At 41.7% G+C, this 22574-nt stretch overlaps 1 protein-coding gene across 3 annotated transcripts in view; it reads right to left on the reverse strand.

The window, feature by feature from the left end:
* Positions 1-6934: 6934 nt before the first annotated feature.
* The window catches only part of ATP2A2 (ATPase sarcoplasmic/endoplasmic reticulum Ca2+ transporting 2), a 103592-nt gene continuing 87952 nt past the window's right edge, over positions 6935-22574 (reverse strand). The window contains exons 18-22 of one of the 3 annotated variants that reach the window (XM_075898597.1): positions 22225-22358; positions 20062-20179; positions 15147-15267; positions 8009-8049; positions 6935-7217 (exon numbers count right to left, since the gene is read on the reverse strand). In XM_075898597.1, coding sequence (XP_075754712.1) covers positions 8036-8049; positions 15147-15267; positions 20062-20179; positions 22225-22358 — 387 coding nt within the window. In that variant the 3' untranslated portion in view covers positions 6935-7217; positions 8009-8035. Of the gene's footprint in view, positions 8050-13613; positions 15268-20061; positions 20180-22224; positions 22359-22574 lie in introns of those variants that run through there. The other 2 variants (XM_075898596.1, XM_075898595.1) reach the window with 2 other exon arrangements.

Consider the following 22574-nt stretch of genomic DNA (forward strand, 5'->3'; position numbering starts at 1 on the left):
CCCATTGTCCACAGATCTTGGCCAATGGGCACTGCAGAAGTGGGGGTGGGGCTGTAGGTATGGTGCTAGCCACTTCTAGGAGTGGCACAGAGTGAGGATGGCCAGGCAGCCCCCTTTAGTCACACTGCACTCCTGTCAGTGCCTGGGTCTTTCTGTACCCTTTTAAATCACCCAGGCTATTGGGCAGTTGTCCCCTTTGCTGCTCCCATCGTCCGGTGTGGTAGCCACTATAAAAATGCAGTACTGAAATTGCTAATGGAAATGTGGTAAGATAGAATCATTGGCAGGACCTCATAGAATCCTAGGACACTAAAACAAGAAGAGAGTTTACAAGGTCATTGAGTCCAGTCCCCTGCCTTCACAGCAAGTCCCAGTACCTCCTGGGAAGTTAAGGAACCTCACCCCAACTTGGCTCTGTGGTTGGCTTAGTTCCAGGGGTCTGCACTGGAAATTGTCTCTCCAGGTCAGGGTGGAGACCTGTTGGAGAGAGAGATGGTGATTGGGGGAGACTCCTTATGTGCATGGGTGTGTTTAGGAGGTGCGTAGCTGTAATCTGGAAATGTTTACCATCATACAAGTCACATGGGCAGTGGGGAATGTTCTTCAAAGTTTAACAACTCAGTGTAGGGTGTCCTGCCCTAATGATCATTGGGCAGGGCACAGGAGCGAGACAGAACTGCTCAGTCTTCTGACATCCCAACCTGCTGAATGTGTGTGACTTGGCTACTAAAACGCCAGGCTGCTGCGTGTTCCATGGCGTGCCTGTGATATTATCTTGCTCCATTATTAAGCAATATTCTTTGACTTCATTGTGTAGGAAAAAGTGATCCTGCCGCCTGCGTACATAGCATGAGGCTTATGGCGTTTGTTGTGCTTCCCAAATTTGTTTTCCATTTATTAGGGTTGTTTCTCAACTTGCCTCCAGTAACTAACCCAACCCAGAGAGACTATAATGAACTGGACAATGTGAAGCATTTCTTTGGCACTGGCCTATCTGTCTATCATCAGAGTTATGCTCTGAATTTGCAGGGGCACAGATGACTCCTGCAGCCTCACAATTGTGACCTATGCACATGTGACAGGGGGAGCTCACATTGCCTGTGCAGTAAGTTGCTCAGCTGTTAGGCTTTTAAAGGCAATGGAATAAATTTCTCACAGATTCAGTCCTTTAGCCAGCTCCAAAGGGCAAGAGTCTGGTAAATGCCACCTGTTCCTTTTTGTTATTTGGAGCACTCCTCTCTTTAGAGTAGGTCCAAGCACAAGCTGCAGCAGAGAGAGTGTCCCCTCCTTTCTCCTCAAACTGCTCCAGGGGGGAGGATAGTTCTCTCACCACAACTTGTCCAGTCCTTGGCGCCGCTACTGAGACCAATACCAAGGAAGCCAATTTATGATGCAGGCACCTGTTAGCTGGGAACTGGCTGTGCCGCACCATATGACTTTCACAAAAGCAACTGAACATCCCTCTGCTACAATGGGAATAGCTGTCTCCACCAAGATAGTTTGTGTTTGAGCTGGCAAGTTAGACGTGGAAGGGATCTAGTGTTCCATTCCAAGTCCTCTGATCTAGTCAGTTCTCTGTCCCCGTTTTAACCTACTGTGTGCAAGCACGGGGTGAGGAACAGGATTAAAGGAGACAATCTGGCACTACATGCAGCTTGTTTCTGCAGTAGCAAACCAGGACACAGTGTGGCACAGATCCTGCAGCAGGAGGTTCTAAAAAGAGAACATGCGGTAGTGCTTCTTTTTAAGGTGACTCCGGTAAAGCGTCAGATCTCTTTCAGCAGGGTTAAGGATGTTAGTTAATGTCTCCTGTGGCCAGTCTTGAAACTGCCCCTTTTATCCCAATAACCCTTGTGTCCATTTTTCTAGTCAGAATCCCTAACATATCTCCCTCTCCTTTCTCCCTTCCCTCCCTACGTCTCTTTCCCCCCACTCCCCGTGGTCTTAACTAGAGCTTTTTCTTGGAAGAATAATGTTTTCAGCTTGCTGGCTGCCCTTGGATTGGTTCAAAATTTAAACTGGTTTCTCACAGCAAGTCACAACAAAGTGATTTTTCCATGTTCAGTAAGTGGAGGTGCTGCCTGTTTCTTCTACTTAACTTTATCCCGCTTCAAGTTCCTACTCTGTCTACTTGGGAACAGAGACTTGAGCTCACTGTTGTGGGTGAGTGCCCTACCCACTGGGCAATAGTTTACTCTCAAGGTGGGCTCTTAATCTCTGCTGGGGAAACTATTCTGCGCCACATGAATAGTTAAATAAATATTAGTTGGGGGAGAAAGAGACTCTAACCTGGTGGCAGGGCACTTGTGAGGATGAGGAAACACTGGTTCCTGTCCCTGTTGTATTAATTGTAACATCAAACATCTTCACCAGGAAAGACTGAGATCCACCCGAGTACTGCATGGCCTTGTGGTTAGAGCAGTTGCCTAAGACAGGGCTACTCAACATGTGGCATGTTTGTTTGCGGCCCTCTGTGCAGTTGGGTTTTACGCGGGGCTCAACACGTGGCCCATGGGTGGGAGCCAAAACAAAAAAGTGTTAATATAATGGTTGATACGTGTTTTATTTTCTGTTGCGATGCATTTTAGTAGTTAAATTCCTGGACTCTTGTTGCTCATTAAAAGTGCTGTCATATGGGTGGAAATTGGGTAAATATTGCATTTTATTAATATCAGCAGGACTGACTGAAATAGGGCCTGTGTGTTGTGTAGTCTTGCCTTAATCTTTGTATTCATGCCCATTAGTGCAAAAAAAGCTGTTTGTTTGCATACATTTGCATATATATTTGTATGTATATGCAACCACACTTAAGTTGCGTCCCTTGGCATGAGCTGTGAGTATCATTGTGACTCTCAGGGCTTCCAAAGTTGCGTAGCCCTGGCCTAGGATGTGGAAAATCCAAATAAATATCCTTGCTCCAGTTCACACCCTGGTGACTTGAACTCAGGTCCTGCATGAGTGCTCCAACCACTGGGCTGGACAGAGGGCCCTACTACCACATTCATGGAACGGCATGTATCTCTCCCTCTGAATCTAAGCCTTCGTCTGCTTTTTTGGATGGAAATATGTGGTGCCTTTGTGTAGAATTTGTGATGATTTGGTTGACAGCTGCATTCATCCTTGGTCGTGTTGGTCCCAGGATATTAGAGACACAAGGTGGGTGAGGTAGTATTCTATTGAAGTTACTTCTGTTGGTGAAAGAGACAAGTTTTCAAGCTGTACAGAGCTGCTCTTGAATTATAAAGCTTGTCTCTTTCATCAACAGACGCTGGCCAACAAAAGCTATTACCTCACCCACCTTGTCTAGCTGCCAAAAAATGCAGTTACGCAACTTGTAAAAAAAAACAACAACCAAAAGCCAACCCTTCACCTAGCTCGTTTTAACTGCTGATTATCACTTGTACTAAAAGTCCCTATGCCAATGTAAAGCAGCAGTTCCACATTACTGATAGTGTTGCCTGAGAACAGAGCCTCAACTGAAACTAGCACAGGGAGCAAATGATGTGGAGAACTGGCTTGGGGTTTAAATGCTGTGGCAGCAGGCCCTTGATAATCAGAGATGGTGAATCTTTGCTCTGTAAGGCAGCCTGATGATACAGGGAGAGCCCTTCATTGGGGCCGGCTCATACAGCTGTGCTAGTTATTTTTTGTGTCCGATGTTAATGATTAACCGAGGTGAAATGCTAAAGATTTCTAATTTATTTATCACGGGGTGGGCAAAAGGGCCTCCACAGGCTGGATCTGGCCTGCCAAGTGGGTTGATCTGGTCCGCAAAGGCCCTGCTATTCCCTCACCCCCCAGGCCCTAGGAGCAGGAGGAAGTGAGGAAGTATCCTGGCCCCACCCTTTCTACTTGAGGCTTCGCCCTTTCCAGTGTGGTCTGGGGCCACTTAAAAAATTTCTGAAGTGGCCCCTGGTAAAAAAGTATTGCCCACGCCTGATTTAGCACCATGAGCAAAGCTAAATGCACCAAGGGGGCGTACTGCTTTCTCCTCTCTTGACCTCTCCAGGGAAATTCTGACTGCATTTTGGTTGGTTGAGGTCTGAGACATTTGCAAAACTTTGCTTCCCCTCCCCTGCCACAAACATCTAAGCATCATGTGTGACTTTCAGTTTTAGAAAGCAATGGTGCTGAACCTTTCCAGACTACTGCTCCCCTTTCAGGTGTCTGATGGTCTTCCAGACCCTCAAGTTTCATGTCACTTAAATTATTCACGTACAGAACCAGACATAGAAGTGTTGCTGTACTCTGTTATTGAAAACTTGCTCACTCTCATTTTTACCATATTATTATAAAATTGGAATATAAATATTGTTCTTTTCAATGTATAGTATAGAGTGCAATATAAATAATTGTACATTTTAGATTGCACTGATGTCGCTTGTGTTTTTTAATGTAGCCTGTTGGAAAAACTGAGTTAATGTACCCCCTGGAAGACCTGTGAGTAACCTAAGGGGGTACATGGGGGAGAACCAGTGCTATAAAGTGAAACTCATATCTATAGAGAGGACACACCAGACTGTTGTTTGTCCATTAGGACATTGAGCTCTGCACTGGAATTAACTTCAGACTGTTTTACAGAGCATTATTGCTCAGCTTCTATTGTGTCTCATCTGACCAAAACTGTAAAACCCATGCTAATGGCAGCATGTCCTAGGGTCCACTACTGGAAGAAGTCTGGCTGTTATGTAAGCATCTCATAACACACTTCAGGCACAACTCTGCATACTAGGAACCCAGCAGCCCATTAGCCTTTTGGTAGCATGTGTCAGTGGATTCTCTATTAGGGATGTAAAATCTCATTAGTTAGTTAACCAGTCAAATGTTAAGTTTGCCAAGCAGTTAACTGCTTAACTGATTAAGTGGGATCTGGGCGGGGGACCGCTGCAGCCCACTGGCTCCTAGACCCCATGGAGCAATCCTAGTTCTCAGTAGGCCTGGGTTGCTGCTCTGGATTTCACATCCTTATTTTGTACATCTGTTCATCACGACTCATGTCTAATGAGTTAGCACTAGTTGGGACTCAGAATGTGATGGCTACAGAAAATATTTAAGTCTTTGACAACATTGTTCTGTCACCAGATATGTGTCTGGAGGTGAGAATGTCGATGTGATGTTTGGAATGTAACTTGTTAACAATAGCAGTGCAGAGTTTGAACCAGTTGTCTTTGGTTTAAGGACTTCTATGCACCACCCACTGTAGTACTGGCAACTGGCTTTTCAAGTGTGTTCTATGTGCACACTATTACCAAGTAATGTAGCCATTTTGCTCTAGGTTTGCCTTTGGGGATTCTTAATTGAAAGGTATCCTGAAAATGCAATGTATGAAAAATGTAGCAAGTGGCACGCATCCTTCTTAGCTGGCATGTGCTCTGAAATTGTGTGTATATGAGTTTGTGCATCTGGCTGAGTGTCCATTTGTTCAAGCACTCCTCCTAACCCAGGGGTGGGCAAAAGGGCCTCTGCAGGCTGGATCCAGCCCACAGAGGCCCTGCTGCTCCCCCGCCCCATTAAGGCCTTGGGGTGGGAGAGTGCAAAGCTTCCTCCCACCCTGCCTGGAGCATGCAGTGGTTTGAAGTGCCGTGCGCTCCTCACTCACAGGGTGGGTGGAGATGTCACGTGCTCCCCCACACGCAAGCCCTGATTGGCCTGGGGGCAGGAGGGGTGCACAAAGTTTCCTCTGTCTTCGCCCCCCCCCCCCCATGAGGAGCATGCAGCACTTCAAAGTTAGAGTTCCTTCCTGAACCACGAGTCCAGTTTATGCCCCAATGTACAGGTGAGATCCCTTTCAACTGTTTATCAGAGTTTAACTATGGCTTGAGCTTAGTTGTACTAGGGATGTTTGGGAGTGTAATTTATTAGTCATGTAGTCAATTACATGTTTAATCTGTAAGGGTTAGCATTGCAAACCCTGCTTGTGCCAGGTCCTGGAAACTACCCCCGCTGCTGCTCTGCACTACAAGCTTTTGTACTGCAGAGCTGCAGCAAGGGTTGATGCTTGGTCCTGGCCCAAGTCATTTCTGAGCCAGCTTGCCTGTGTGCCAGCTTTTAGTGCTTATACTGCAGAGCCACAGCAGGGGTAGTAAAAGCACTAAGAGCCAGCTGCAAGCAGGCTGGTTCAATTCTGGCTCCATCTGGGATCCAGTGTCAACCCCTGTGCTGGCTCTTAGTATGTGTACTGCAGAGCCGCAGTGGGGGTTGATGCCGGGATCCAACACAAGCCTGAACAGAGTCAGCCTGTTAGCCAGGCCACTAAAAAATGTACTTGCACACGCTCATGTGCATGTGTGTGTGTAAGATAGGAGTGTTGCATTTAGTTAATAGTGTTAACCATTAATTGTTTAGTCGAGTACAGTATTACATCCATAAGTTGTACACATACAATCATCTTAACACTTAATTCAACGTACATGTATGTAAATGTCTCTCCTTATCTTGAGATTTGCTTCCTTTTAATTTAAATGAGCATCCCCTTGTTACAAGAATGAGCATCTCAGTGACCGTTCCTTTCCCATTCATTGTTTTTATATACTCATGTTGTCTTCTCTAAAGTAAATAGGTCTACTTTTTGCCCTCTTACATTGAGCATGTTTTCTGTGCCTGTTCCCTGTCTTGTATCATGGGGATAATAAATTTTGCCTACCTCAATGTATTTTGTGATGAGTATTTGCCCCACTGCTACAAAGCATTTGACAACATGGCCTTTGAGAACAGGCAGTCCTCTCCAATGTAGCCCGAGTGCATGACCCATAAAATTGTTTCCTTAGCCTTGAGTAACCCACCAAAAGTAGTCCACTGAGAGCTAGTACAATTGATCACAGGGGTTCCTTTTGGCCTTAATCTCTGGATCACAGAGAATATTAGTGGCCCCAGATGATTTTGGAGGTAACAATCTTTAATTGCAAGATAGAAAAGGACCAGCAAGAAAAAAAAATGAGTTGGGAAAAATGTTTATTTTGAAGTTTTTCCAGAGGGATTTTACAAACAATGGAGAGAGTTTTTAAAAAAATTAAGTGATCCAAGTACTTGACAGTGTCCCTTAGCTACATGCAAGCCCCTGGAGAGAAGAAAGAAAATCACCAGCAAGGAGGTCAATGCTGCAGGAAGAGCAGCTTGCACCTGCATAGTTCTAGTAGGAAAGATTGCAATGCTGTTGCTGCTAGTAACTGTCATCCTGGAATTAATATAAGACAGTGCTGAAGTATGTACACTTACACCTGCAGAAAACAAAGTGCATAAAATAACACACCAAGTAGGTATTGTAGAATTAATTTATTTACCCTGAAACAATGAAGTTAGGTGTGATGCTTATTATTGTCAGCATTGAACTAGACAATTGATCTTATTAACAACTCCTAAAGGTCACATGCAGTTGTTATAACTGACACTTTCATTTTTTGAGAAATGCATCACACAAACACTTGTATTGCACCATTATCTGTCTACTGCTTTAGATTTAAATAAGTTACATTAGTGCAAGAGAGGTATCTTTGCACACAAAAAATAAAAAAAATCTGAAGTCATGAACTGGAGGCTTACAGTTTAAACATTCAACATCTGTTGTTCTTTTACTGAATTTATAAATAGTATAGCATATTGTACATAGCTGTTCATAACTAGTATGATTAGATGATACAATACAGAAAGATTTGGCTACTTACAACTGAAGGCATGCATTATCTATTATACATTTTATACAGAGAAATATGGAAACTTGGCTGACAGCTTCTTAATTCTGGCCTACTGTTTAAGAATAAACAAACAGTCTTCTCTATGCAACAAAGAAACCAAACTTCTCTGAAGAATTGTTTCCTGATTTGTTAAGCTATATTGCATGTTTGTACATTTGTATAACTGAAGCCCTAATGATACCACACATTTTCTCCACAGAGCTCACAATGAATTTTGTTTTAGGGAAAGCAAGTTTGTTTGTTTTTTCTACATGATACATGCAGAGGTTTTGCCAGATGTGTTGCTAAAACACATGCACGCAACAAAACAACCTTACATTTCTGCAAAATTGTTTAGGAAGCGATTACTCCAGCATTGCTGAAAAGGAAAGAAAAAGGAACCAATTAGTGAAAGGATGAATATTGCTATATCATTATAAAAGCAAGACTTGTAAGATCAATAGTGACAGAAGAGAGAATGTTAAGTTGGATAACGGATGTTTTAATTGAAAGGACACAGTCAGGTTTAAAAAATCCCTAAGCTTGAACTCCTTGGGTGCAATCTGGTCCTTACTGAAATCAGTGACAAGACTCCTACTGAGTTCAATAGGGCCAGGATTTAATCACCAAGAGATTCAAAGTAAAAGAATTCAAACTTAATTTGCCTTTGTGTAGTTTTGTATTCCTGTGTCTAGCCAATGGAAATAGACAAGGCTCTTCTCACTTTCAGCTTCTTATGCACTGACAAGCTTTTAATAGTTGAACCTCTGCATGAATTTTAAAAGTTTTTTTTTAAGTATCATAAAAATGTCTAGCAGCTTTTTGAAAAAAAAAGTTTTTAAAGGAAGTTTTAGCTCAGGGTTGACCTAAGTGTCCCTTTAATTATCCAGGTTATGCAACTGGTTCTGGAAGTAGTAGTTAAATTTTATAGACAAGAGAGTTTGTAATAAAATGACACTTTATTCTGCATTTAAGGATACACACATTTTATTCCAATTCCCTACTGAGTTCTTATGACTATGTTGTAAAACACTGCCCTTTGCCCCCTTGACATTGTGGGCTACGGAGCTAAAATTTTTCAGAATATGCTCAATATTAATGCAACTAAAAGCTGTGATTAGCAGAGATTAGGGAAACAATGGTTAGAAATGCAAAAGGTAAACAAAACAAGTGCAAGAGAAATGGACAGTTTTGTATGAGATTTTCCTCCCTCCCATCTCAACAAATTCCATAATTCTTCCTGTTTGTCAATATATTCCTCTTATCAGCTGTGTTCTTGGAAGAAGCTAGAGGACTGCTGTACTGCATTTTATCATCACAGATTAAAACTTCATTTTCTGGGATTTAAATTTTCCAACAGCCTTCCACAACTTATCCATATAACAATGTTATAAAACAATTTAGTTTTACACAGACTCTGTCATATTTGTTCTCCTGAAGTGTTATCTAAAGAAATCAGGTACTGTTCAACTTGCATTTATGTAGGTAAAATAGAACTGCCATTTAAAATATAGCTCAGGAATAGATCTTTTGGGTAGCAGATACTATTGAGAGGAAACAATGACATGAATCTACACTATCACCATATCTGAAGTCCAAGACTAGATGCATCCAAATAAGTCACTTCAGCAATATTTTTTGTCTAGATAGAAGCAGCATTAGGTAAGATTTCAGCATCCCACAGAAGGTGCTCTCATTCAACCAAAAGAGATGCTTTCAAATCTTGAAAGACTTTTTTCCAGCATAAACCTTAGAAAGGCTCTCACCTAGTCTGCTACAAACCTGGGTTCTCTTGCACCCCTCACTCATAGGGGATCAAAAAAAATTAAGATTTCCAGAGGAGAGAGTTAAAGAACCCATGGTGCAATAGCTGACAATAGAGAAAGCTCAGAAATGTGAAAAGGAAAATGGAAGCAGCATCAAAAGGCACAGAATTATCCAAAGAAACACTGGCGCGAGTCTGGAAAGGGGAAATACAAGTCATTTTGCAACTAACAAGATAACTGCATCTCTTATGATGGAACGCTCCAGTCTAGTCTATATTTTTTGCCCTCTCTTGGCTACATAACCTACCACACTCTGTTAGAAAGAATGTGGAAATTTCTCTTCCAAAACACACCAACGTAAACATGCAGCCTCCTCAGGATGACACTGATAATTGGAAAGCAAAAGGCATTCTTCTAACATGGAAGCAAAAATTTTAGCAACAAATTCTACTTAGAAGTAATGCAATTTAGTTTTACTCCAGTCCTCCTTTTGTGGTTATCAGACCCTCTCCACTTCTCATCCTGTATGTCTAGCAGTGTATCCATGATTCTTTTGGTTAGAGACAAGATCTAAGCATATCACTGCTGATTTTTATTCAGCTAGAGGGAAACGCTGTAGTCATGTGAATCTTTCCTCCTGAGAAGCAAAGTTGCTTTCTGCATCATTGATTACTTATGTTACACTTTTGCTTCCAATGTGACAGTTGCAAATGGGAATTGGGCCACCAGCAGGGCAGACTAGTTCACTAAAATCTCCTTTTCTAATTCAGCATTCAAGTGGCTTTGAGCCATCCTATATGTTGTTTCAGTAACTTTTGAGCAGCCTCTCATTTTAAGATCAACTTGTGCATTGTCAAGTGAGGATGCTTCCTTCATCCATAAAATTGAAGCCCAGGATCAGAGGCTGTGGAGCATGTACATTCAGCAACACTATACTGAGCATCTGCTAAAGCTTGGCACATCTAGATCTCATACAGCATAAATCCATCTCTAGTGACAGCAACTGGGAGGACAGCGGGTAAGAGCATTTAATAAAAACAGCTACTTTTGAAATAGAGATGGGGCAGAATCTGCACTTGCCTTAAGTCCAAGTTTTAAGCAATTAATTCTTACTACTCACTGAATTAAGAACATAAGAATGGCCAAAAGTCCATCTAGCCCAGTATCCTGTCTTCCGACAGTGGCCAGCACCAGGTGCCCCAGAAGGGGTGGACTGAAGACAAATTGCTTGATCATTGTCTCCTGCCACCCTTCTCCAGCCTTTGACATACAGAGGCCAAGGGAACCAATCTTACCCCCTGGCTAATATACTTTTATGGACCTAACCTCCATGAATTTATCTAGCTCTTTCATGCTCCAACTTTAGATGATGCCCCTAACAAGTAACATAGTCAGAACTCAGAACCTCTGGTTTAAAGAAAAATTTGAAGCCAGAATAGGCTTTTTCCTCTGTTCGGGTCACTCTGCCCCACAATCCTGCCTTCACACTTAAGTGCTCAGTTTTATATTCTGTTCTTTGTAGGAATGGAGCTGCATACTGCTTCCAAAGTCAGGCAAGTAGGTCACTAGGAATGCATGAAACTCACTTAAGATGGTGGACAGTCTGCTTTGGACAAAAAGCTTCCAACCCCCCCAAACCAATCTTTTCAAGTCCTTGTTTTGAACTGGACAATCTTTGCAGATCTAGAAAAATTCCATTTGACCCAGGATTTAAATGCATATTGTTTACAGGAAAAAGGGCAAATTTTGCTATTAATTTCTAAATATTAAGAAGCTGATACCACAGAAAGCCTGAAATATTAAGTTACCCCAAAAAACCAAACCAGCAAACACACCTCCACAAAACTCTATGGCTATGTCTAGACTACATCCCTTTTTCGGGAAAGGGATGTAAATGAGATGTATCGCAATTGCTAATGAAGCAGGGATTTAAATCTCCCACGCTTCATTAGCATAAAAATGGCTGCCGCTTTTAGTCTAGATATAGCCTATAGGTAAAAGTAAATCCATTTGAGGTTTTAGCCAATTAGAACAGTTTCATAACTTCTGTAAAAGTAAGTCACTCAGAGAATGGTTTAGTGAAATAGAGGGAAAGTCCAAAAAGCAAGTTAAGTTTTGTTATAGATAGTATTCCTGAAGTTTACACATGTAACCACAATCTACTGGCCCTGGCTTGTACTTAAAATATTTGGATTGTATGTGGATTTTGTTCCAGGATTTGTGGGTCTGATATTCTGTAGAGTTTAAACTAGGGATTTTAAATATTGGTTAATTGAATAGTTGAGTAACCTCATGAATTTTTATCAGTCGACTATTCTATAGTTCCCATGGGTGTGGCCAGCAGCCAGTGCACTCTGACCCCACTCCTGAGGAATCTTCTAACATAGGTGCCAGGCAGGAGCTGGTCTACAAAGAGGGGACAGTTTAAAAACTAGCTCCCATCGTATACCAGCTGCCTGGCGCTACTGCCTCTGATAAAGAGGCAGCAGTGCAGGGTGGCACCAGCTCCTGTGTCTGGGTGGCGACTGAGCTCTCAGACCCACTGCGACCTGGAACTGGGCTGGGCTGCCTTCCTGGCTGGCTCCTAATACAATTTAAATGCAGAGCCACAGCAGGGGTAGGTCTGAGAGCTTTCAGAAGCCAAAACAGAGCTGGGCTGCACCCAGCCTGCTAAAAAATGTACCGGCAAGGAGGGAAATGTGTGTAGTCTACAGAAATAACCTATAAGCTTTTGCTTATCGGTTAATCAATTACACTATTACATCCCTAGTTTAAACACCTACAACTAACTACCCCTGAAACTCTGCAGGCAGATAACATTTCTGGGAAGAGGCCCTGTCTCTATATCTAAATACCTTGCTGTTATAAAGTTCAACTTCAGCAAATTGGGTTAATTGTTTTAATAAGCCAGACCATACATATCAGTGGTTTAAATGATACTGTAGGTCTTAAAAGGCCCAATCCAGAGAATATCCTCTACTATGTTAAGGAGACTGCTGTGGAAGCAAGAACAGTTTACCCCACTGTAAGCCACTTTGAACTAAACAGAAGAGGCTTTCTGATGCACTCAAGTGGCTTCCAGGGCATATCAGTGCACATTAGAAGGTGGTAAAATATAGAGTGAGCTATAGTGCTGCAGTCTAACTGTCCTGTCCAAATGCTACTGACACACTCTAGGACATTCCTAGTGAATGTTAACGAGTAAGATTTCAAATGGGGCTTTATTGTGCACTAGGAACTTTTTAGAAGGTATCAAAGTCTACAGCAGTAGTTGAGCATAACAGTACATAGTGCTCTGGAATTTATACCCCCGGTGGTATATTGCCACACTGTGTAGACAAGTCCTTGGTCTGCAAATAGGAGAGACAACAAATAGTGGGGATTCATACTAAGATTTTAGAAAGGTTTTATTACATATGTATTGTATTTTGAGAATTTAAGCTTCTGTATCTGAAGCCAGGTGAAAGTATAGAACCTACATGATCCATGTCCATCTGTAATAGCTCAGAGCTTTAGCAGTGTTCTTTGGTGCCTTGATGTATCCATCAGTTATCTTCAAACTAAATTGAAAGAAGTGGCCCCTGCTGCTGTTAAATTCAATTTGAAACCAACACTCCTCTCCCTCAATTTTATGAATCCACTGGGCCCTCGTGTGGCTCTAAAAGGCTCTGTACTAATCTGGGTGAGGTGAACAGGAATGTTTCTTTTTCTCTTTTCATATAAACTTTATACAAAAGAAAGCATTTCCATTCAATGGAAACAATCAATGGATTGTTCTATCAAAGGAACTGTTGCAGTGTGAGCACTCTAGGTACCTGAGCATATAACTAGAATGGACACCATCTGCTTGGAAGCAGCATCCTGCATTTTCTATAGTGGGTATAGGTCTTTCAGAACAAAAATATTTGATCACAAGCATCAATGTAATGCTTGGTCATCAAATTCAGACAGCAGCTATCAATAAATTTGAAAAAGTTTACTGTTGACTTAACCCAACAGCAGTGTAAAATTAGGCAAGAGTTCTAATTTCTTGATGCATTGAAGCTACTGGCCCAAAGTAGTACTGTGATCCTGAATCCAAAGCAATTTGCTTCAGTAATTTGGGCCTCGTACTATAGGATGCATGGTCTAAAGTGATGATAATACAGCACAGCAGAATCCGACAAGACACAGCATGGAATGAAGGAAATTACTATTTATTCGTTGACAGGTATACAGTATATGCCATTTTACAGCAAGTCACCAATGAGACGGTGAAATGGAAGAGAAATACTCACTTTAGTCGATGAATGTTGGAAGGCATTGGAGAAAAACACCACAGTTAGGACTGTTAATGACTTACACATTGTTGATATAGGACTGAATTTGAAAACATGCTCTAACATTAATCATAATATAATGAAGGTGGTTAGTGCCACATTAAAATAAAAATAGTTCTATACAATATGTTCATTTGGTCATGTGCTATTTACAGATTTTACAAAACACACACACGAGCTTGTTACTTCTAAGTCAGGCTAAAACAAGGCCAGCAGAGTAACTCAAAATGTGTAACTGATCATTAGTGCCCTAACTAAACGTGTAAGAAATCCAATTTCTAACTATGCAGTGCAAGTTATTTTTCCAGGTCACATTACAAAAGCCCTGATCTAAGAGACTGAAAAAACATCTGACACACGTAAATAAGGTATTAAAAAACGGAACTTAAGCCATCTTTAGAGTTAAAAAGACAATTTTCTTTGCCCATTTAAAAGTTTAAGCTAGACTGAAGTAGTGCCCCCTCCCCCATGTAAAGTGGGAAAAACTGGCAAAACAAGGTTTGTTATAATAAAATACATTAGACATTTAAATAAATAACCTTAAAAAAAAAAACCTACGTGTGTTGAAGGGATGGTAGAAGAACCCAGCAGGTTCCACCTGGAATTGTGGTTTCTGCACAAGCATTAATAGGCATACTCTACCTCTTACAAAGACTGGTGTAAACAAGACAGTCAGGAATTCAAGATGAGGGGGCACAGGAAGGGGCAAACAAAAAAAAATACTGACTGAGGTAGCAGTACACTCTGCCTAGTGCAGAAAAATCGGCTTATGAATAAAAAATAAACTGACATCAACTTAAATTCAGATCATCATGCAAAAGAGACAGTTACATGCTTTTAGTTTTAGAAAACACATTCATTCCCTAAAATCTGCTGCCAATTTATTTTGATAGTGTCCGCTGGCTCAAAAAAAAAAAAAAAAATTTTTTTTTTTTTTTTAACAAGGATGAATAGACTATTCAACAGAACACTGTACATGCTTTTCATCTACAAAAAAATATTTGCATAAAATAGTGTTAGTTCTCTGTACATGTCAATGGACACTTCAGTTGTGTATAAAAGAGGAAAAATATTGCCCCCCACTGGAGTCAGAAAAAGCAAAAAACACAAAATCTAGAGTATGAAACCTCCATCACCGGCAAATATGTTCATGTGAAAATTCAGCAGAAATCGACAGTTGCTTTAAACAATAAAAAATTGATTTAAGTTAAACATCTTTATGTAAAATTGTCACTATGTCAGTCAAGACCAGAACATATCACTAAAGTTAGTGTCTGTACTATAAAGCCAGATAAGCAAGGGCATAGTAATGAGTACAAATGGCCAGGAAATCCCCTCGGTGCATGCTGATAAAGAACATGGTTTGGTGGCAGGCTTCACACAATCTTTACCAGGTTCCAGGTAGTTACGGGCCGCAAACTTAAGAGTCTCATCCAGCAGAATTACAGGTAGTGAGATTTTCAACACCATCAACCACTGTGTCACATTCAGAGGTGTGATTTGGAAGATTAGCTGTGGAAAAGAAGCCAAACATTAGATCCTTTTACAGCAATTCTTCAGACTCTGCTCCTCCTACTCTTTTCTCCCAGGCCAGAATCCTCTCCAGCACCCAAACCTCCTCCTGGATCCTACACCCCAATTCTCTGCCCCAAGTCACAATCCTCTCATTCACTCAAACTCTCTGAACCCACACCCTTTAGTGCACCGTAGTTCCAAGCTCTCTTCTTGGAGCCAGGAGGGCTTTGGCTTCCTCAACCATGGGATGCTATTCCAGGAAGGACTGCTAAGCAGGGATGGCGTCCACCTTTCGAGGAGGGGGAAGACTCTATTTGAACACAGAATGGCTAACCTAGTGAGGAGGGCTTTAAACTAGATTCGACGGGGACAGGTGAGCAAAGCCCACAGGTAAATGGAGAACATGGAGACCTGGGAGATGGGTCGGAAATGGGAGGGAGCGTGGGCTACAATGGCAGAGAGAAAGGAGGATCAGGGCAAAAATGGGAGGCAAGGTCAAATCGGGATCTTAGATGCCTATATACAAATGTGAGAAGTATGGGAAATAAGCAGGAAGAACTGGAAGTACAATTATGACATTGTTGGCATCACAGAAACTTGGTGGGATAATACACACAATTGGAATATTTGTATGGAAGGGTACAGCTTGCTCAGGAAGGATAGACAGGGGAAAAAGGGAGGAGGTGTTGCCTTATACATTAAAAATGAACACACTTGGTGTGAGGTGGAGATGGACATAGACGGAAGTGTTGAGAGTCTCTGGGTTAGGCTAAAAGGGATTAAAACAAAGGTGATGTCATGCTAGGAGTCTACTACAGGCCACCTACCCAGGTGGAAGAAGTGGATGAGGCTTTTTTTAAACAACTAACAAAATCGTCCAAAGCCCAAGATTTGGTGGTGTTGGGGGACTTCAACTATCCAGATATATGGCAAAGTAACACTGCGGGGCACAGACTATCCAATAAGTTCTTGGACTGCATTGGAGACAACTTTTTATTTCAGAAGGTTGAAAAAGCTACAGGGGGGGGGAACTGTTCTGGATTTGATCCTAACAAATAGGGAGGAACTAGTTGAGAATCTGAAAGTGGAAGGCAGCTTGGGTGAAAGTGATCATGAAATCATCGAGTTCACAATTCTACGGAAGGGTATAAGGGAGAACAGCAAAATAGAGACAATGGATTTCAAGAAGGCGGATTTTGGTAAGGTCAGAGAGCTGATAGGTAAGGTCCCATGGGAATCAAGACTCAGAGGAAAAACAGCTGAGGAAAGTTGGCAGTTTTTCAAGGGGACATTGTTAAGGACCCAAAAGCAAGCTATTCCGATGTGTCGGAAAGATAGAAAATATGGCAAAAGACCGCCTTAGCTTAGCCATGGGACCTTGCATGATCTAAAAATAAAAAAGGAGTCATATAAAAAATGGAAAGTAGGACAAATTACAAAGGATGAATATAGGCAAACAGCACAGGAATGCAGGGGCAAGATTAGAAAGGCAAAGGCACAGAATGAGCTCAAACTAGCTACCAGAATAAAGTGAAACAAGAAGACTTTTTATAAATACATTAGAAGCAAGAAGACGACCAAGGACTGGTCAGTGAGGAGGGAGAAACAGTAACAGGAAACTTGGAAATGGCAGAGATGCTCAATGACTGTGTTTTGGTCTTCACCGAGAAGTCTGAAGGAACGTCTAACATAGTGAATGCTAGTGGGAAGGGGCTAGTTTTAGAAGGTAAAATAAAAAAAGAACAATTTAAAAATCACCTAGACAAGTTAGATGCCTGCAAATAACCAGGGCCTGATGAAATGCATCCTAGAATACTCAAGGAGCTGATAGAGGAGGTATCTGAGCCTCTAGCTATCATCTTTGGAAAATCATGGGAGACAGGAGAGATTCCAGAAGACTGGAAAAGGGCAAATATAATGCCCATTTATAAAAAGGGAAATAAGAACAACCCAGGAAACTACAGACCAGTTAGTTTAACTTCTGTGCCAGGGAAGATAATGGAGCAAGTAATTAAGGAAATCATCTGTAAACATTTGGAAAGTGGCAAGATGATAGGGAACAGCCAGCATGGATTTGTAAAGGACAAATCATGTCAAACCAATCTGATAGCTTTCTTTGATAGGATAACGAAACTTGTGGATAAGAGAGAAGCAGTGGATGTGATATACCTAGACTTTAGTAAGGCATTTGATATGGTCTCGCATGATATTCTTATCAATAAAGTAGGTAAATACAACTTAGATGGGGCTACTTATAAGGTGGGTGCATAACTGGCTGGATAACCACATTCAGAGAGTAGTTATTAATGGTTCACAATCCTGCTGGAAAGGCATAACAAGTGAGGTTCTGCAGGGGTCTGTTTTGGGACCGGCTCTGTTCAATATCTTCATCAACAATTTAGATATTGGTATAAAAAGTACGCTTATTAAGTTTGCAGATGATACCAAGCTGGGAGGGGTTGACACTAATCAGCAGGATAGGATCATAATTCAAAATGACTGGGACAAATTGGAGAAATGGTCTGAGGTAAATAGGATGAAGTTTAACAAAGACAAATGCAAAGTGCTCCACTTAGGAAGGAACAATCAGTTTCATACATACAGAATGGGAAGCGACTGTCTGGGAAGGAGTACGGCAGAAAGGGATCTAGGGGTTATAGTGGACCACAAGCTGAATATGAGTCAGCAGTGTGATGCCGTTGCAAAGAAAGCAAACATGATTCTGGGATGCATTAACAGGTGTGTTGTGAGCAAGACACGAGAAGTCATTCTTCCGCTCTACTCTGCACTGGTTAGGCCTCAATTGGAGTATTGTGTTCAGTTCTGGGCACCGCATTTCAAGAAAGATGTGAAGAAAGTGGAGAGGGTCCAGAGAAGAGCAACGAGAAGGATTAAAGGTAGAGAATATGACCTATGAGGGAAGGCTGAAGGAAATAGGTTTGTTTAGTTTAGAAAAGAGAAGATTGAGAGGGGACATGATAGCAGTTCTCAGATATCTAAAAGGGTGTCATAAGGAGGAGGGAGAAAACTTGTTCTATCCCCATCTTGGCCCCTGGAGATAGAACAAGAAGCAATGGGCTTAAACTGCAGCAAGGGAAGTTTAGGTTGGACATTAGGAAAAAGTTCCTAACTGTCAGGGTAGTCAAACACTGGAATAAATTGCCCAGGGAGGTTGTGGAATCTCCATCTGTGGAGATATTTAAGAGTAGGTTAGATAAATGTCTATCAGGGATGGTCTAGACAGTATTTGGTCCTGCCATGAGGGCAGGGGACTGGACTCGATAACCTCTCGAGGTCCCTTCCAGTCCTAGTATTCTATGATTCTTCATACAATCTCTATCCCAGAACCTACACTTCCTCCCTAGAAAAAGCATAACCCTTGACTACTTACCAAAATATTGAAGTGCTACCATCCCATCAACAATTAGGGCTCGTCTACACTGGCCCCTTTTCCAGAAGGGGCATGTAAATTTCACCAGTCGTCGTAGGGAAATCCGCGGGGGATTTAAATATCCCCCGCGGCATTTAAATAAAAATGTCCGCCGCTTTTTTCCGGCTTTTAAAAAAGCCGGAAAAGAGCGTCTACACTGGCCCCGATCCTCCGGAAAAAGTGCCCTTTTCCGGAGGGTCTTATTCCTACTTCGAAGTAGGAATAAGACCCTCCGGAAAAGGGCACTTTTTCCGGAGGATCGGGGCCAGTCTAGACGCTCTTTTCCGGCTTTTTTAAAAGCCGGAAAAAAGCGGCGGACATTTTTATTTAAATGCCGCGGGGGATATTTAAATCCCCCGCGGATTTCCCTACGACGACTGGTGAAATTTACATGCCCCTTCTGGAAAAGGGGCCAGTGTAGATGTAGCCTTATTGTTTACTCTGTGTTATAAGGTTATTTGGCTCCTGCCTGCATGCCCAGCATTCCAGCCAGGGAGTAAGCAAGCCTCTCTGACCCCACTCCCCGTCAGAAGAACTGGGTAGACTCAACAAGGTAAGCCCCCATGCCCTGACTCTTATGCCCTTACCTCAAGCAAAAGGGCACTTCTAAACTACATGCCTCTGGCGACAGAGGCATGTAGATTAGGCTACTCGGCATAGGAAAATGAAGCGGTGATTTAAATTATCACCGCTTCGTTTAAATTTAAATGGCTGCCGCGCTGAGCCGATCAGCTGTTTGTCAGATCAATGCGGTAGTCTGGACGCTCCGTGGTCGACATCAAAGGCATTTCTCCACCTTCCAGGTAAACCTTATCCCAGGAGGCATATCTGGGAGGTCGACAAATGCCTTTGATGTCGATCGCGGAGCGTCCAGACTACCGCGCTGAGCCGACAAACAGCTGATCGGCTCAGCGCGGCAGCCATTTAAATTTAAATGAAGCGGTGATTATTTAAATCGCTGCTTCATTTTCCTATGCCGGGTAGTCTATTCTACATGCCTCTGTTGCCAGGGGCACGTAGTCTAGACATACCCAAAGTCACAGTCTTCATTGGTGAGTACAGTATGTTAAATGTATACTGTATGTCTATAATGTGTTTTGTCTGGCAAAATTCCCTAAAATCTATCCTATTTACATTAATTGTTATGAGGAAATTGGATTCGCTTAACAACATTTTGCCTAAAGTTGCACTTTTCAGGAACATAGCTACAATATTAAGCAAGGAGTTATTGTACTTACACACACTCACAAAATAAATAGAAGTCTGTTTTTTCTTCTTTGAAACTTAAGACATTTTTACAGGCCAATAGTTTTGCCACTCTTGTTAACGGGTGCAAGCTATATAAGACATGTTTTACTTACCGGCAGTGGTTCTACATAAAGGATAAGAAAATGGAGCGACATGGACAAACAAATAGAACCCAGCAGCCAGATATTCTCCCAGGGAGGCATCCTTAGTAAGGACTGGTTTTCAGATAAACTGTAACAAAAACAATGCAAACATAAAAAGTCTCAAAAGGGGTAGCCGTATTAGTCTATACTGTAAAAACGAGTAGTCTCTGGCATCTTTAATGAAAATATATATAGGATCAAGAGCTTTTGTGGGCAAAACCCACTTCTTCAGATGAGCTGGAATGCATACTTAAAACATCACAAAAGGATATTCAGTAATGCTTTGTTTACACTACAAATTTTTGATGTTGAAACCTGCCTTTTGGAGACAAAACAGTGAAAGCAAACACACTGCAATGGGACTTTTGCCCAGGGAGAGGAGGTGTCAGGGGATGGGAGAGTGAATGCCCATTTTCCACAACAAATAGACTTTCCACCCCTAAAAGAGAGACAATAAGAGACTCTGCTGTTTGTTTTCTTGACAGAGCTGGCTTCTTCCAGTATCCCACAATGTCTGCTTGGATAGCTTTGATCTCTGCTGCCCTGCAGGCATGCCTCAATCCCCTTTCAAAGCTGGGGAAAGGGAAGGAAGCATGTGTTAGCTGAGTGAGCTGCTCCTTTTGGGGGACAAAGAGCAAATCATTGGAATGCTGTTCTTCCAGGCTCTAGGAACATAGCAGCAGGCAACTGCAGTTGCAGGGAGAGGACAGGCTGCAGTGCTGCTTTGACATTCCTCAGCACAGGGCTACCAGAGCTCCTCATGATGCAGCTCCTGGCAGCAATAAGGCTGTGGGAGAAATGAGGGGGAAATCACAAGACGTGCAGGAATCAGCTCTACCTTCCCACAATATGGCACTGTCACATTAAGGCACTGTGGCATACATCAGGTAGGCAGGCAAGCTGGATCATTCCTGGCTCATGCCAGGGCCCAGCAGCTAGCCCTGCTGTGGCTCTACATTTTAAGTATTTTGGGAGCCAAAGCTAGGGTAGCTGCTGGACCAAGGGGGAGCAGGATCTGAGCCAGCCTGTGTGCTGGCTCCCAAAATACTTTACCAGCTACATGCAACTCTGCATTTAGAGTTAACCAATAAGCATTTGCTTATTGGTTAACTGTTTAATCAGATACCCTATTACGTCCCTAGTATGGGCATAATTTTATACAAATAGAGCAAGTGTGAGACCATCAGAGATTTTTGCTGTGTCAACTTTTGGTTGTCAACATAAGTTTTATTGACAAAACTTGTCAGATTAGACATACCCCAAGACATTTTAGGCACCGTACCACTCTATATCCTATGCCTTACAAGGAAAGAGTATTTAATAACAAGACAGTTAGGGGGCTGCTGACACTTAGTAACTCTTGTTTGGAGTCTGAAAGTCTGTTTTTATTTAATACAGCAACTAGTTTCATTAAAAAGATGTTATGCAGTGCTACTAAACTCTTCTTAGAACAGTTTATTAGACTAATGGTGTATAATAGCAATACACTAATATACTTCAAAGAGCAAATACAGTTATTCTGCTTTGAGTATTAAACCACATTTAAAATAATAAATTAGTGTACATCTTAAATCAGTTTTTAGTGCAGGTTCAATCTATGTAAGGTTCAGTCCATGTAAGATCTCAGATGTAGAGTATTTTAAATGTAGAGCTAATGCACCATGCCTTAATTTTCAAGTTTTTAAAAAAACGTAACTGACCTCCAATCTATATTTCTTCAAATACCCTTGGCATATTGTGCTATTTAGATTTCCATTTATAATTTAATATTAATTAGCTGAGGCATCTCCCTTAGGGCAGGAAAAACTATTTTCCATTTATTTAACAGTCTTATTTTAGGCCTCCTTGATATCACTTTAAAGCAGAAGTATGAGGGATAATCTGATTGATGAGGCTTACACAGTGGAAAATATCCTAGCAGTCTAATAACAAAGTCCCAAGAGTAAACTGAAGGATTTAAAGTGATGTCTCCTTGTTTATAGCATGAGATCTTAAATGTTATCTAGGAAAAACAACCCTTTGGCCTTCTATATAAAAACTGAATTCACCGTTGCATTATTTATTACTTGAACTGAAAATGCATTCAGAAAGGACAACTTCATTCTTTTAGCTTTTTACTTCAGACACACTAACCTGTTGAGAGCATTACACATCTCTATGGTGACCAGAACAGAAAGTGCCATTGTCATTGGATATGGCGACTCAAAGACTACACAGTCTACATCTGTGAAGTCTGGGTTGTCCTCATTGCACTGCAGGAAGTGACTCTACAACAGAATAAAGCATGCACCTCATTATTTCAATGACGATTATTTATTTACAAAAAAAATTGAAGTAAATCTTAGTCCAGCATTATGATAAAAGCTTGTGTCTAGAGAGGCCAACATCAGGAAGAGTTACTTTTGACTACTTAATCTCAGATTTCAACAATTCACGTTATAATTTGATATGTATAGAAAAATGGTCCTTCAAAAACAGTTTAA

The sequence above is a fragment of the Pelodiscus sinensis genome, chromosome 15, assembly GCF_049634645.1.
Source record: "Pelodiscus sinensis isolate JC-2024 chromosome 15, ASM4963464v1, whole genome shotgun sequence".
In the NCBI taxonomy this organism is placed as follows: Eukaryota; Metazoa; Chordata; order Testudines; family Trionychidae; genus Pelodiscus; species Pelodiscus sinensis.